Source organism: Oryzias latipes, chromosome 2, assembly GCF_053564925.1.
Source record: "Oryzias latipes strain Hd-rR chromosome 2, Olatipes_Hd-rR_3.1".
NCBI lineage: Eukaryota > Metazoa > Chordata > Actinopteri > Beloniformes > Adrianichthyidae > Oryzias > Oryzias latipes.
The window spans coordinates 32,485,470-32,500,653 of record NC_136238.1 but is presented as its reverse complement, the minus strand read 5'-3'; the positions used below and the strand labels follow the sequence as shown (position 1 = coordinate 32,500,653).

General features: G+C 42.1%; 2 protein-coding genes across 5 annotated transcripts in view; one reads left to right on the top strand and one right to left on the bottom strand.

The window, feature by feature from the left end:
• Positions 1-15,184, top strand: part of LOC101164420 (uncharacterized) — a 736,165-nt gene that overhangs the window by 113,391 nt on the left and 607,590 nt on the right. The window lies entirely within an intron of this gene.
• On the bottom strand, positions 6,448-10,154 carry LOC144987053 (protein NLRC3-like). 4 transcript variants are annotated; one of them, XM_078935953.1, is made up of 5 exons: positions 9,776-10,154; positions 9,589-9,693; positions 8,921-9,040; positions 8,431-8,486; positions 6,448-8,343 (listed from the first exon to the last, which is right to left on the bottom strand). In XM_078935953.1, exons 1-5 carry the CDS (start codon positions 9,859-9,861, stop codon positions 6,548-6,550), a joined length of 2,163 nt encoding a protein of 720 aa, XP_078792079.1. In that variant the 5' UTR covers positions 9,862-10,154; the 3' UTR covers positions 6,448-6,547. The 4 variants fall into 4 exon arrangements, with proteins under 4 accessions (XP_078792079.1, XP_078792083.1, XP_078792086.1 ...); XM_078935957.1 differs by having other exon boundaries at positions 6,448-8,340; XM_078935960.1 differs by lacking the exon at positions 8,921-9,040.

Genomic DNA, 15,184 nt, shown 5'->3' with positions numbered 1-15,184 from the left:
CCGCCGTCATCTGCAGCATGTCTCTGCGAGTCGGGTTTCCACACCAGTAATGAACTGTCCAGAGCAGTCTATGACGACAGCACGCAACCCAGTCAAGCTTCCGCGGTACAATGGCTCAACAACTGGCTCAGATCAATTTGGCGGCGGACTATGGTGGCTGGGGTCCTGAAGAGACTGTCACACACCTAGCCCTGGCTTTGAAGGGCGCTGCACTCCATGTACTGCCGGATCTCTCTTCTAGCATAACAAACATAACAGTAGTCAAGAAGCGTCACGCTTCCCAACATGCTTGGCGGCCAATCATTGGTCTTGTTATTACACCTTGGTTACAGGGACACAGTGATTGGCCGCAATGCATGTTGGGAAGCGTGGTGCACCCTGGGGGAATTGGTCAGCCATATTTGTTATGCTAGGAGCTAAAAAGTAAGTGCGGCGAAGCAGCCAGCATAATATAATATTTTTCAGATTTTCATCGAGACAATTAACAGATCGACCATTCTTGCTTTTTTTTTACCCCTATTGAATGCTCACAGAGACACGGAAGTAGCGGCAGGAAGTGGCTTTTGCAGCAAGATGATGGAGAGCGTACCATCAGGATGATGTGAATAAACGTGAATACGATGGATGCTTTTGTGCTTTTTAAAATAAATAAATCTGATCTCTAAACATCCTCTTTGTCTTCAATGCAATATAATGAGACACACAGAGACAGAAATGTGAAGGTATCTGCTGTAAATCTATGACGTCAATTAATAACAGGATAAATGATCGGCTCGTTAGTTAGCATGTAGCCTAATATAAATAGCCTTCGAATGTAAAGCGACTGACTGCTAAAGAGTATGTTAATAAAAGACAAGTCCTGAATATATTTATTCATATTCAACCCTAAACTACAATATCAGCTGTCTGTCTGTCAACCGACCAGCCAGTTGCCCAAATGTCGGCATACAAGCAAAGAGCTCTGTGGCGGAGCTAGTAGTAGCCTAGCAGGAGCTATGGTATGATGACAAAGCACCCTAGGTATAAATCTTATGATATTTTTCTTTTATTCATTGAGACAGTAATAAAGTGATCATTTTTGTTTTTCATGTTCCTTTCTTGAACGACTGTGGGTCACAGAGACATGGAAATTACAGCTGAAAGCGGCTTTTGCGGCCGCATGGAGAGCATATCCGTGTGAATGACTTATGACGTGAATAATTATTGCGTTCGAATGGATTACTTATTGTGTTCGAATGAAATAGTTATTGCGTTCGTACGAGTTAATCATTTAGAGGGAACGGAATAGTATTTTGAGGGAACGCAATAGTATCTTGTGGGAACGCAATAGTATCTTGTGGGAACTGAATGGTATTTCGTGCGAACGAGATAATAATCTGTGGGAACAAGATATATTTTAATATCTTAATGTCAGGACACGGGCTCCGTAGACCAAAGAACACTTTGTGTGTTTTTGTTGTTCTAGTGACATTCAAAGGAAGTGTCTGTTCTAGATTTAATATTTAAAGACTTTTTCAAACTATTTTCTTCCAATAGATTTGATGATTCCTTTGAATGGTTTTCTGAAAACTGGAAGCTGAAACTAATTTGGTCTCCAACTTGAACTTTCTACAGGCCGATCTGTGAACATTTTTTCTGACATGAAATTGATCCCTGTTCTGATATAGGTTGGAGATCCTGATTTACAAGATCCTGATTGAAACAGATCACTTTCTGTCAATCATCAGAACAATCAATTCAATTGATGAAGAAAATCTGAACCAATCATCAGTTTGTTTCAAACACGGCTGGAGACAGAAAATCTTCCAGTGAAACATCAGAAAGTTCTTCACCTGATCCGTTCTTCTCATCCTGTAGGGAGTTCAGCTTCTTTACTGACCTCAGAGTCTGCAGTCTGCAGTCTGGACTCTCCAGAAAACCACACAGATAAAGAAATCCTGAATCCTGCAGGTTCTGGTTCCTGCTCAGGTCCAGTTCTGTCAGATTAGACGGGTTTTTCTTCAGAGCTGAGACCAGAGCTTCAGAGCTGATCTTTGACAAACTGCAGTTCTTCAACCTGCAAACAGACAGAAAAGTGTGTTCATGAGCAGCGATGCAGCCGGAGGTCCAGGAACTTGGTCCATTCAGTCAGGTGGGACCCGCCCTGATGACAGACTGACAGATGACATTTTCACTGTTTGCTCATTTCTTTTGGATTTGGACCCAAAAAATGATCATGAATGAAAATTCAATAGATTAGAAATGATTTGAAATTAAGTTAAAACAAACGAGAAATTCAAATGTCATTGATCATCAGGAATCATTCAGGATTACATATTTACAATCCAATAGATTAGTTTAAAAAAATAAATAAACAGACACAGACTGTGCCCAAATTCCCACCCTACTCCCTAACTCCTTGTTAGGGAGGACTGTGAGGACGGAGGACTGTGAGGACGGAGGACTGTGAGGACGGAGGACTGTGAGGACGGAGGACTGTGAGGACGGAGGACTGTGAGGACGGAGGACTGTGAGGATGGTTGACTGTGAGGGTGGAGGACTGTGTCACTGATTTAGGTAGGAGTTCAACAGGAAACAAGATGGGGGAGTCGGTCAGGATACAGGGAGGATGAGAAAGAGATGTGACTCCACTTGGAAGATGTTCCACATTTATTCTGTTGCTGATTCATATTTCAAGTCATTCTGCAAACAACTAAAGATCCTCTCATCACTACACAAATAGCGCAAACTGACCAACTGTCAATCAAATAAAGTCCATAAAACAAGAAAACTGAGTTTGTCATTATGAACATAAACTCCTTATAATATGCTAAATATAATTCAATCTGCTTTAGTGCAGGATTATCTAGTGTCCTGGATTTTAGAAGTGATTCTAACACCATGATCACTACTTTTTATTTAAATGGTGAATATGACGTCATTGATTTCACAAAGTGAAAATCTAATTGATATGAGCGTTTAGTGATGATCATTTATGAATCCACTGAGTACAGAAGATAAAAACATGGATGGTTTGTCTTCTTTTATGGACCACATAGGAATCTGAAATAAAGTGAATTATTATTATTATGAAAAAAATACATTTAAATTGTTTTTTTGTAACAAAAAAACCTAAAAAAAAAAAAAACAACCCTCCAATTTAGTGAAGATGTATCAAATAAATGACAGCAGTTCTCCTAAAACATCAATGTCTCCTTTTAGTCTCTATCTAAACTAAAGAAAAAACACTGGTTTCTAGTAGGGGTGTGTATTGGCAAGAGTCTGGCGATACGATACGTATCCCGATATTTTACCGAAACATGTTTTCTTTCTGTTTTTTTAAATATGACTTTAAAAAAACTCAACCTGAATTTTAATGTCTTCCACTGTAATAAAATGGTCAAATTGAGTTTATTTAATGATCACAATGTTAAGCACTGCAATTGTATCTCATATATAAGTTGCGTTTACCAAAGCAAATTCATAGTGCTTTTATTTTAGTAAAACAAATGATTAATCACTTATTGAAAATTGTTAAATTGATTGACTTTTAATGATATTACTTCAATTGCTCCAAAAATTGATAAATTGATTCAAAAATCTTTCCTAATGTAGCATAATTTTGCACATGTTTTTAACTTTTGATACTTGATCAAATTTTGCTATGAAAATTCCTAAAACAGTGTTGTGTCTATTTTACTGATATAATATTATGTTTTATTCATATGAATGACTTTTATAAGTAACATAATCTGCAAATATTTTAGATGACTGATCTGCATTTGCCATGTTGATTTCTAAAATAGTTATTTTTGACGTAATACTTAAGTAATTCATCTTTGGCATGTGCTGTATTGATACTTTATGATTCTTAATTCTGTCTGATAAAAACTGGGAACCGGATATTGATAAATCATGTAATAAAATGGTTACAGTATAACGGAGTGGGATTATATAAGTTTGCTTCCTTCCACTCCCTTTCAAGGAATATTTATTAATATGTCTAATTATCCTAAGTATGATTAGTTACTGTATGAATGTATAACTGATGATTATATTGCTGTTGTGTATTATTTCTACTTAATTGCTTGAAATAAACCATTTCAAATCAAATCAAAAATTTTGTTAAGTTAAAATATAGAAAGGGAACAGTCAACATTGTCTGATTTAATATATATATATATATATATATATATATATATATATATATATATATATATATATATATATATATATATATATATATATATATATATATATATATATATATATATATTAAGTGTAAGAAAAAACAAAGAATGAATGAGCCTTAACCAATAAGTTTCTATTGGGGAAATAAAATGCTGTTTATTTTCAGCATTAATGTAGCTTCTCTAGTGCTTTTGAACAGTTCAGGAGCCTGAATGGTGCTTTAAAAATAAAGGGTGGGGGACACACACTGATTCTTTCCAGAAACAAAGTGTGATGATGAGGCAGCATGACAGAACGAAGGAAAGTTGCTTTAATGTGACAAAAAAAGGGGCTGAAGGACGCTCAGAAATAATTAAATAAATATCGATCTGGCAGCATTTTGAATCGATACAAGTATTGCCAAATGATGTATTGCGATATATTGAAAAATCTATTTTTTCTTACACCCCTAGTTTCTCAGAAGGAGTCTAGTTAAGCATTGGAGAGAACAGAAGACTGAGATATTCTGACAGTCTGGACCACTAATCTCTGACAGAAGTGTTGCTGTGGTGCAGCGTCTGACGCTAAACTCATTCTCTTTAGATCTAGCATTTAATCCTTTATCAATCATTGTTAATCTTATAACTTCAAGCTGGTAGACTCTGGTCCTTGAAAATATTGTCTGATATTAAACTGATATGCAGCTACAGATCTGCCTCTGCAGTTTTACTCAATTCTTTCATTTCTGCAACAAAACTGTCCTTTCTCTGATTTTCCTCTTTAGTCTGCACTCACATTTGTGTATGTGGGTGTGTGTCTGTGTGTGTGTGTTCACGTGCATGCTCACATGCTCTGCTGTGTCTGATTTGAACTTTGACCTCGGTCAGCTTTCAGGGAGGTTTGATCAGGATGACTAGTCAGTCATTAGTTTGAGTTCTGGTTTATTTTCTGACTCTTTAAACTCAGAAATCTGTCAAATGTTTCAACAGCTGAACCTTCTGTTGCCATGGAAACGTCTTTTGTTCTACAGAAAATCTAAGCAGCTGTTTTCTTCCACTGCAGACTCTTCAAAGAATCAAAGATGTTCAATTTGTGGAAAATCCAGAAAATCTTTGAATCCAAAGCTTTCAGCTTCAGTGAAGAACTACAAATGTAGAAATGAACCAACCAGCAGCTTCAATGTTCTGACCTCAGAGTCTGCAGTCTGCAGTTTGGACTCTCCAGTCCAGAACACAGAACTTCCATTGATGAGTCCTTCAGTCTGTTGTAGGTCAAGTCCAGTTCTGTCAGGTGGGACGGGTTGGACTTCATAGCTGAGGCCACAATTTCCCAGTGAGTCTTTGAGAGTTCACATCCTATTGGAAGTCTGTGAAGAGAAAGAAAGACAGAAACAGGTGATCTTCTGATGAATTCAGGCTGTGATGAAGTTCCAGTTGGACATTTCTCTCTTCATCAGAGCTTCATCTTCATCATGAAACAGTCCTCCTCATCAGTCTCTCTCAGACCTTCATCTTTCTTTCATCTGCAGCTGGAGGAGAGAAGGTGGAGCTCCATGGAGCTTCATGCTGCCCTCAGTCTGTCAGTGATCTGAGGTCTGAACCCCAAAGTTACCAGTAGAACATCTGGATCACAGAGACTGACAGCTGTCACTCTGACCATAACTTTCTAGAAGGTTTTTTTGGTAGAAAGAGGCTAAAGTGACTGTTTCTATGGAGGAACCAGAACAAGTTAGCTGTGATGCTAAGCTTCATTGTGCAGAGTCAGAGTTAGAGTCCTTCTCGACTATGATGAAGACGGAAGACGTCTGTTAAAACATGTCAGGTACCATATTTTCGCGTCTATAAGGAATGTTAAGACTGTTAAGTAGACGACAGCGTGAGAACCACCTTAGTTTTTCATCTGCTGCTTTTTTCTGAAATAAGTGTGTTTGTGTGTGTGCTGAGTTCCCAAATGCCCCCATTTACAAAAGGAGGGGGCAGACACTCAGACAAGTGAGTGTGTGAGCGTGCATTCAGTTTGTGTTACTCAGTTATGGAGACCAGTAATTAAAAAAAGACTTTCCTCTAAAAAACTGTTTCATTCACAGATCAATAATTTATCATGAAAGAGGAAGATGAACTGAAGAAAAACTAAAGACATGACTGACATTGTGGAAATGAAGACATCCTTTCATTCTGGACCATCTGCTTTGGGTTCAAACCTTTCAGAAGGTTCTGGATTGGATTTCATTTGGACAAATATGATCCTTCTTTGTTCTTTACCTAAAAGATCATTTGAGTGTTAAAACCAAACTGATTTTCTTCTTTCATGTTTTTATTTCTAATCATTTTCAAACCTTTCATTCTTTGTAAATCAATCTGAACACTGATCTGATTTATCATCACAATCACTTCTGGACTCACCTGAACTTTCTGCAGTTCCTCACAGCTGGGATCAGTCTCTGTTTACCCTCATCTGATGTGTTGTACCGGTACAGGTCCAGTTCATCCAGAACCTCCTCTGACATCTGCAGAGTGTAGGCCAGAGCTGAGCAATGGATCTCTGAGAGTTTCTTCTCTGATTTGTTCTCTTCCTTCAGGAACTCTTGGATCTCCTGATGAACTGAGAGGTCCTTCATCTCCATCAGACAGTGATAGATGTTGATGCTTCTGTCAGGAGAGACTCCTTTAATGTTGATCTCCTTCAGGTTGTTGATGGTTCTCTGGATGGTTTCTGGATTCTTCTCTGTCTGACCCAGCAGGCCTGCTAAGAGTCTCTGGTTGGACTCCACCGAGAGACCATGAAGGAATCGAACCAGCAGGTCCAGGTGTCCAGTTTGACTCTGCAGGGATTTCTCCATGACTCCAATCAGAAACTCATCCAGGGATGGGTTCTCCATGTTGTTCTTCAGGAAGTCCTTAATGACCTCTACCTTCCTGTTGGAGTAACAGTGGAACATGTAGACTGCAGCCAGAAACTCCTGAACGCTCAGATGAACAAAGCTGTAGACCGGTTTCTGGAAGATCTCACACTCTCTTCTGAAGATCTCAGTACAAACTCCAGAGTACACTGAGGCCTCTGTGACATCCAGACCACACTGCTGCAGGTCTTCTTGGTAGAACATGATGTTTCCTTTCTCCAGATGTTCAAATGCCAGCCTCCCCAGCTTCAGAAGAACTTCCCTATCAGTCTCTGTCAGCTCTTGTGGACTTGTCTGATGTTCCTGCTGGTACTTGTTCTTCTTCCTCTTTGTCTGGACCATCAGGAAGTGGGAGTACATGTCAGTCAGGGTGGTGGGCAGCTCTCCTCTCTGCTCTGTGGTCAGCAGGTTCTCCAGAACCACAGCAGTGATCCAGCAGAAGACTGGAACTTCACACATGATGTAGAGGGACATGGAGCCCTTGATGTGGGAGATGATTCTGATGGACAGCTCTTCATCTGGGAACCTCCTCCTGAAGTACTCCTCCTTCTGAGCATCATTGAAGCCTCGGACTTCTGTCAGTCTGTCCACACATGAAGGAGGGATCTGATTGGCTGCTGCAGGTCTGGAAGTGATCCAGACCAGAGCTGAGGGCAGCAGACGTCCCTGGATGAGGTTAGTGAGCAGCACGTTGACTGAGGACTTGTGTGTGACATCAGACACCAGCGGACTGTTGTTGAAGTCCAGAGAAAGTCTGCTTTCATCCAGACCATCAAAGATGAACAGAAGTTTGCAGACAGACAGCTGTTCTGCTGGGATCTTCTGGAGTGTTGGATGGAACAGCTGGATCAGAGTGAGAAGACTGTGCTGCTCATCTCTGATCAAGTTCATCTCCCTGAAGGACAGAGGAACCACAGCACTGATGTCTTGGTTCTCCAAGCCCTCGGCCCAGTCCAGAGTGAACTTCTGCACTGAGAAGCTTTTTCCAGCTCCAGCAACTCCGCTGGTCAGAACCACTCTGATGGATCTGTGTTGGTCAGGGAGGACTTTGAAGATGTCTGGGTTCTTGATTGCAGTGTCATGGAGCTGGTTGGTCTTGGTGGTGGTCTCCAGCTGCATCACCTCATGTTGGGTGTGACCCTCTGGTCTCAGTCCCTCTGTGATGTAGAGCTCAGTGTAGACGCTGTTGAGGAGCGTTTCTCTTCCTGCTTCTTCATTTCCTTCCGCCACATGTTCACTTCTGCTCCTCAGACTGATCTGATGTTCTCCAAACATCTCCTGCAGACCAACATCTGCTGAAAGAGCAGAGAAGAAAGCTCCTTCATGAGTGTTCCACATGTTTCCAGAAGAATCCATCAGCAGATGATCAGGCTCTGACTCACCAGCTCTGGGTCTTTCTGCAGACTGGGGTCCGCTCCTCTTCTTCTCTCTGTGGACACTAAGGAGAAACGTTAGTGAACAACAATCAAAGCAGTCAGTGGGAAGTTCCAGACTAACTCTGATCATGGAGCAGATCCTCTCTGATCTTCAGACTCAGATATTGGGATCCAGACTGTGCTGAATGTGAGCAAATGTGTTTCCAGGTGAAACCAGAGCAGATCTAGTCCATCTGAAGGTCTAAATGATGCGTTAGCTGTGTTTGGAGCTCATGTCTGGACTGAGCTCAGAGAAAAGTTCAGCTGTTTGCTTCATCCTCACAGACTGAGCTTTGTGTCTTCCAGAGTTGTCCAACTCTTTTCTTTCCTCTCAGACCTAAAGCGTCACAGCAGATGGTTGACCTTCCTGGATGGATCAGCTGATGTTCTTGATGAGAACATTGTTGTTCCTGCTGAGAGCTGAACTCTGCTTTGTTCACTAGAAACTGCTTCTTACTGTGAGTCTGAAGGTCCTGGTTCAGTTCTGAACTCTGGAGGTTCACCTTTGGACCGGTCACTCTTCATGGATCCACAGCTGGATTCTGCAGACTGGACTCTCTGTGTGACCTGTTGACCTCTGCAAACACCAAACCATCAGAGTGTTGGAGGATCTGCTTCTTCATGAACAGCTGATGGACTTTGACATGAACACAGACTGAGCTGTTTAGTCTGGAATAAAATGACATGTTTGGATCAACAGTTTCCAGTTGGAGGGAAAAGGTTTCAGCATTTTCTGTCAGTCAATCCAGACTTTTTTCTAGAAAAGCTGATCCAATTCTCCATGTAGAAATGGAGAAATTCTGAGAGCAGAAAGTCAAACTAGAACAATGTGATGTTTGGAAAGCATGAAAATCTGAATCCTAGGAGTCTGCAGTGATTCTTCTCATTAGACTGGAGCTGCTGTCAGTCAGAGTCAGCAGTCAACATGTTTTCTTCTCCAACATCTCTGATGTCTCTCAGAGACTCTCAGAAGACTCAACTGAAAAGATCTCATCACACACATGATGCTCCAAGTGAGTCTGATCAGAGAGATCCAGAACTGAACCAGACCTCAAGTCCTTCATCTGAAAACTGTTGATCATCTGAACTAGAATCCAGCCTCCAAAAACTCTGACAAACACTCACTGTTCCACTGCTGAATGGATGACTTTGAAGTTAGGAGGTTTATCCTTTGACATGTCACTCCTGAAGGACCCACAGCTGGATCCAGGTCCAGATCCAGGTTGGTTCCTGTGGAGAATGAAGGTTGCTGGTGTGAGTCTTGAGCTCTGACATGGAGAAGATCATGGACAGTTGGAGATGTTCATCTCACCTCTGAGCTTTGCTCTGGTTGTCATGGTTACCATCTCTGCTTCTAGAGGGAGGGGCTCCCTCCTGTAGTTCCTCCCACTGATCCATGCTGCTGGATTCACTGGATCCACATCAGCTCACACACACCTTCCTCCTTCACCTGCAGAGGAAACCCTCCTCATCATCAGCTCTGATCCTCCTTCACCAACAGATCAGCTGCTCCTCCACTGATTGGCTCTTCTCTAGTGTTTCCTCTCAGGTTCAGGTGAATGCAGTCAGACAGCAGTGGGAGGCAGAGGAAGCTGCCATCAGCTGCTGCACTTCTGCTCTCCCTCCACCAGGTGGAGACATGGAGCTGCAGCAGCAACATTTCCATTCAGTCACTTTGACTCCATGCCAGCGTACCGTCCATGTGCGTGTGTAGCGAACAAGAGAAAGGAATGAAAATTACGTGCTTCACTGAACAAAGAAGTGCGCACGTCACAAAAGAAAAGCGACCACAGGGAGGCGCTGTGGTGCCACAAAAAGAAGCAGATTAACTATAATGCACATATAGAAAAGAATATTTTCTGTAATTTACAAGAACAAACTTCCTGTTTCTACACTTCAGGAAACATGAAGCATCAAGAAAAACAGACAGAAATCAAAGAATGAGGACAAAAGAAAGAAAGAAAGAAAGAAAGAAAGAAAGAAAGAAAGAAAGAAAGAAAGAAAGAAAGAAAGAAAGAAAGAAAGAAAGAAAGAAAGAAAGAAAGAAAGAAAGAAAGAAAGAAAGAAAGAAAGAAAGAGTTGAGTTTCAAAACACCTTTAATGACCAATCATCAATCAACAAATAAAATATTCACATCAAAAAATTAAAGAAAAACACAAAAACAAAGAAACAAACTCAAAAATTTACCACTAAAGAGTCATCCTTGACGAAACACAAAACATTTTGTACAGCCCAAATATTTTCAAAAACATCAAGTGCATGTGTGAGCCTATAAAAACCAAATTCGACGTTCAACCTTGCCACCAAAAGTCTTTTAAAAAGAAACAGGACATCGTCAGACCCAACTCCCCGTATCCGATTTTTCCTCGTCAACCATACCGCCAACTTGGCTTCACCGGAAAGAAAATTTAACAAAACATGGACTCTCCGCTTTCTGGCCAAATATTTTGGCCCATAAATGAAACACAGATGAAAACTGTTCTCCCAGCCCCTCAAAAAAAGAACGAAGAAGAGAAAAAAGTCCAGTCAGACGTTGACACTGCAAAAAAAGATGTTCCACAGTTTCTGCAACAGAACAGAACGGACACCCATCCCCCGCGCCAGGATTAAGGTGCACCAGATATCTGTTCGTGGCTATGATCCCGTGTACGACCCTCCACTGGAGGTCACCTACCCGTTTCTCAACAGGAGCTTTGTACAGGGATCTCCAACAGCCCCTCGGGGAAGACCCCGTGCCAAACAACTCAGCCCACCTCGACACTCTGACGTCCATCAAGGAGCGCAAGTTCAAAACTTTAACACATAAAAGATATAAAGCCTTCTTCCCAATCGTTTCAAAAGTTCCTATTTGAGGAGTAGTCCAGGACAGGAGTTTAGTTCCGTCCTCCTGCCATCCCTCGCAGGCCGGAGAAACCTGCAGAGGAGGAAAGATGAAATCCACACCATCCACCCACTGGCTAGATGCAGTAGGATCCATCACATAGGTTTGATAGGACACAGGCAAGGAGAGACAAATCTCCTTCACCGGATTTTCCAATGTTCTGAGAGATCTTATTCCGGTAAAAGCAGAAAGCTCAGGAGCAGGAGTCATTAGGAGATGTCCAAGCTTCACACAGCCCGCATCTCTCAACTTCGACCTCATGGTAGCAGAAACCAGAATCTGTGAGTTGAGGAGGTCGTTCCCAAAAATGGGTTCTTCGAACAGCCATATTCCAGGTGTTGAAACTATTTCCCTTTTGCAAAGCAACAGTCGCCAGGCTTGTAGGACAGAGCAGTAGAAAGGTGAAAGTCCAGTCAGGTCCAAGGTATGAAGCTGGGGCAGAAACAAATGTTTGTCAAATCCATAACCCCCAGCTTTCCTCAGCAGCACACATGCAGTATCCAACCACGGCAGTCCAAAACCGTGGAGCAGACGCTGCGCTGTCCGCAGTCTAAAGGCGGCTACACGGGCCGAAATATCAATCAGTCCCTGACCGCCCTCCTCAACCGGCAGGTAGAGAATGGCAGCTCTTAGCCAATGATGACCAGACCAAAAGAAATCCACCACGGTCTTTTGAAGTGCAGTGATGAGGCTTGCAGGAGGAGGCAACACCATCATACTATGCCAAAGTGTCGAGGCAACCAAGTTATTGACAACAAGAACTCTACCCCTGAAGGAAAGCTGAAGCAGCAGGTATTTCCATTTAGACAGTCTGGCACACACTCTCTCCATGACACCCTCCCAATTCTTTTTCTGAAAAACGTCACTGCCCAAATAAACTCCTAAAAACTTCATCCCCTCCGTTCCCCAATCAAGATTCCCAGGCAAAAGAGGCAATGTGGAGCCCGACCAACGTCCCAACAATAGAGCGGTGCTCTTACCCCAGTTCACCTTAGCCGAAGAAGCCCTTTGGAAAAGATCCAGAACATTGCACAGAGAATCAATATCTGCCTGATGTCGAACAAAAACCGTTACGTCATCTGCATATGCAGACACCACAAGAGACGGTTTGTGGGACATTTCTGGTAACATCAATCCTGTAAGCAGAGTACGTAGCCTATGGAGAAAAGGTTCAATGGCAATAGCGTACAGTTGTCCAGAAAGTGGACATCCCTGTCTAATCCCTCTCTGAACCATAACAGGTCTGCTCAGTCCGCCACCAATCTTGACTAAACAAAAAGCCTCCTTATACAAAAGAGCCAACAAAGACGTAAAAAACTCTCCAAAACCAAAAGCTCTCAAAGCAGAAAATAAATAAATATGATCAACCCTATCGAAGGCCTTCTCCTGATCCAAGGATAATAGTCCAACTGAGGTGTCACAGTGTTTGCAAACATCAAATAAATCACGTACAAGAAAAAGATTGTCCATAATAGATCGGTCAGGCACACAATAGGACTGATCTCTGTGAATGATTACACCTAAAACATTCTTAAGTCTATTGGACAGGACCTTAGAGAGCAACTTATAGTCTGTACAGAGCAAGGCAAGCGGTCTCCAGTTCTTCAGGAGAGTTAAGTCTCCTTTCTTAGGAAGAAGAGAGAGAACAGCATGACGGCATGAGAAAGGTAACAATCCAGTCTGTGAGCAATCCTTGAACACCTCTAGTAGATCCGGGCCCAGGCACTTCCAGAAGTGTTTATAAAAATCCGCCGGCAGCCCATCCAAACCAGGAGACCTCCCGAGCGCCATCTGACCCACAGCAGCAGTCAATTCCTCCATGGAGATTGTAGAGTCCAAAAGATCCCTGTCTGCGTCACTCAGTCGTGGGAGTCCCTCCATCAGCTGATCCACACAGTCGCTGTCGCAGTCCTCTTTTCCGAATAAGCCGCTATAAAAATCCACCGCAAGAGTTCTCATGGCAGCCGGACTCGTAGTAACAGTCCCATCAAGAAGGCGCAGACAGACCATCTGTTTCTTCCTAGAAACAGATTTCTCCAGGTTGAAAAAGAACGACGTGGGAGCATCCATGTCTCTGATGGTGGTAAACCGAGCTCGAACTAAAGCTCCCTTAGCCCTTTCACGGAGAAATGAACTCAGTTCACCCCGTCTGCTCTTAAGTAATTGACCTTGTGAAGCACTATGAGTTGAACAAGTGTTTTCTAGCCCAGAAATTTCTTTTTCCAAAGCAGATATTGCTCTCTTAGTTGCAACTGTGGAATGGCTCGTATACTGCTGACAGAAAACCCGTATTTGTGCTTTACCCACCTCCCACCACTGGCTAACAGAAACAAAATCAGATCTTCTACATCTCCAAAGCTCCCAAAAAAACTCAAATTTCTCACAAAAAACTCTATCCAGTAGAAGCTTCACATTGAAATGCCAGTATGAACTTCCTTTTGTAGAAGATCCAAGGTGTAATTCTAGTGTTATCATATGATGATCACTAAAAGCAACTGGATAAATGGAACATCCATAAACCCTCTTTCTAAAACTGTCTGTGATATAAAATCTGTCCAGTCTAGCGAGGCTCAATTTTCCACCCACATTCCTGGCCCACGTGAATTGTCTGGTTTGGGGATTATTAAGCCGCCACACGTCAACCAAAGAAGAGTCAGAAACAATCTTTGATAAAACCGATGATGACTGGAAATGAGGTTCTGCACCTGTTCTATCTAAAGTAAAATCTAACGTGCAGTTCCAGTCACCGCCCATTACTATAACGTCCCCTGGATCACAGTTCTTCAAAAAATCCTCTAAAGTGAGGAAAAAAGGGATTCTGTGAGCACCTTCTGCAGGTGCATAAAAGTTAATCAAACAAAATTTAAACCCATTCAGTTCAACCCTCACAGCGAGGAACCTGCCCGCGGCCACCTCAGTAACGGATAAGATATTAAGACTCAGCCGAGGTGAAAAAAGAACCGCCACCCCAGCAGAGAAGACTGTACCATGAGAAAAGAAAGACTGACCCCTCCACCACAGAGCCCATTCTGCTTCAGTCAGTACATCACTATGTGTCTCCTGTAAAAACAAAATATCCAGAGCTTTATCTTCAAAAATGTCTTTAATAATCGCCCTCTTTTCCGCATCCCTCCCACCATTAATGTTTAAAGAGCCTGCCTTAAATGTAAACATAGAGTGAAGAAAGAAAAGTGAAGAAAATAACAGGAAAAGGATCATCCACACACACACAGTCATAACTACGTCAGTGTTTCACCCTTTTTCTTCATTTTCAACCTTCTGGAGCTTTTACCCTTCAAAGCCTTCAACTGTTTACGAACGGTAGTGACATGTTTCTTTAATCGAAACCGTTTCTTTTCATCAAGTATATTAAAGTCAACCTGTTTCTGCAAAGTTAGTGACGTCAGAATAAATTTCTCCAAATCTGGAAAATAATCAGCCACTTTAACTGGTCTACCAAATGAATCTTCTAGGAAGTGATTGATTTCCTCAAGTGAATAAATGTCATCGGACGATATCTGGGACTCTGCCAGAGAGACACAGTCAGAGTCTGAATCCAGCTCCATGTCTGTGGTGACAGGAGGAGGAATCACAGCAGAAAAATCATCAGTAACAGCAGACTGTCCATCTGCACACTCAACCCCTTCACCAGTCACCCCTGTGCCCATTTTATCACCACTAGAATGGTCAGAAATACCGCCAACATTCTCAACACTGACACTCACACCACCTTCAGACTCCTCCTGAAGCTCTGAGGCAGGAGCAACAGTGTTGTCTCTAACATTAACCTCACTATTGCTGCTCTGAGCAGCTTCAGAGCTGCAACCTTCACCAGGATC

What these genes read in the sequence shown, in the direction of transcription:
- LOC144987053 (XM_078935953.1), bottom strand. Translation starts at nt 9,861, where the DNA reads ATGGATCAGTGGGAGGAACTACAGGAGGGAGCCCCTCCCTCTAGAAGC. An exon ending in AACCAGAGCAAAGCTCAGAG is followed by an intron (nt 9,694 to 9,775) that starts GTGAGATGAACA and finishes CATTCTCCACAG; the next exon opens with GAACCAACCTGGATCTGGAC. An exon ending in ATCCATTCAGCAGTGGAACA is followed by an intron (nt 9,041 to 9,588) that starts GTGAGTGTTTGT and finishes TGGTGTTTGCAG; the next exon opens with AGGTCAACAGGTCACACAGA.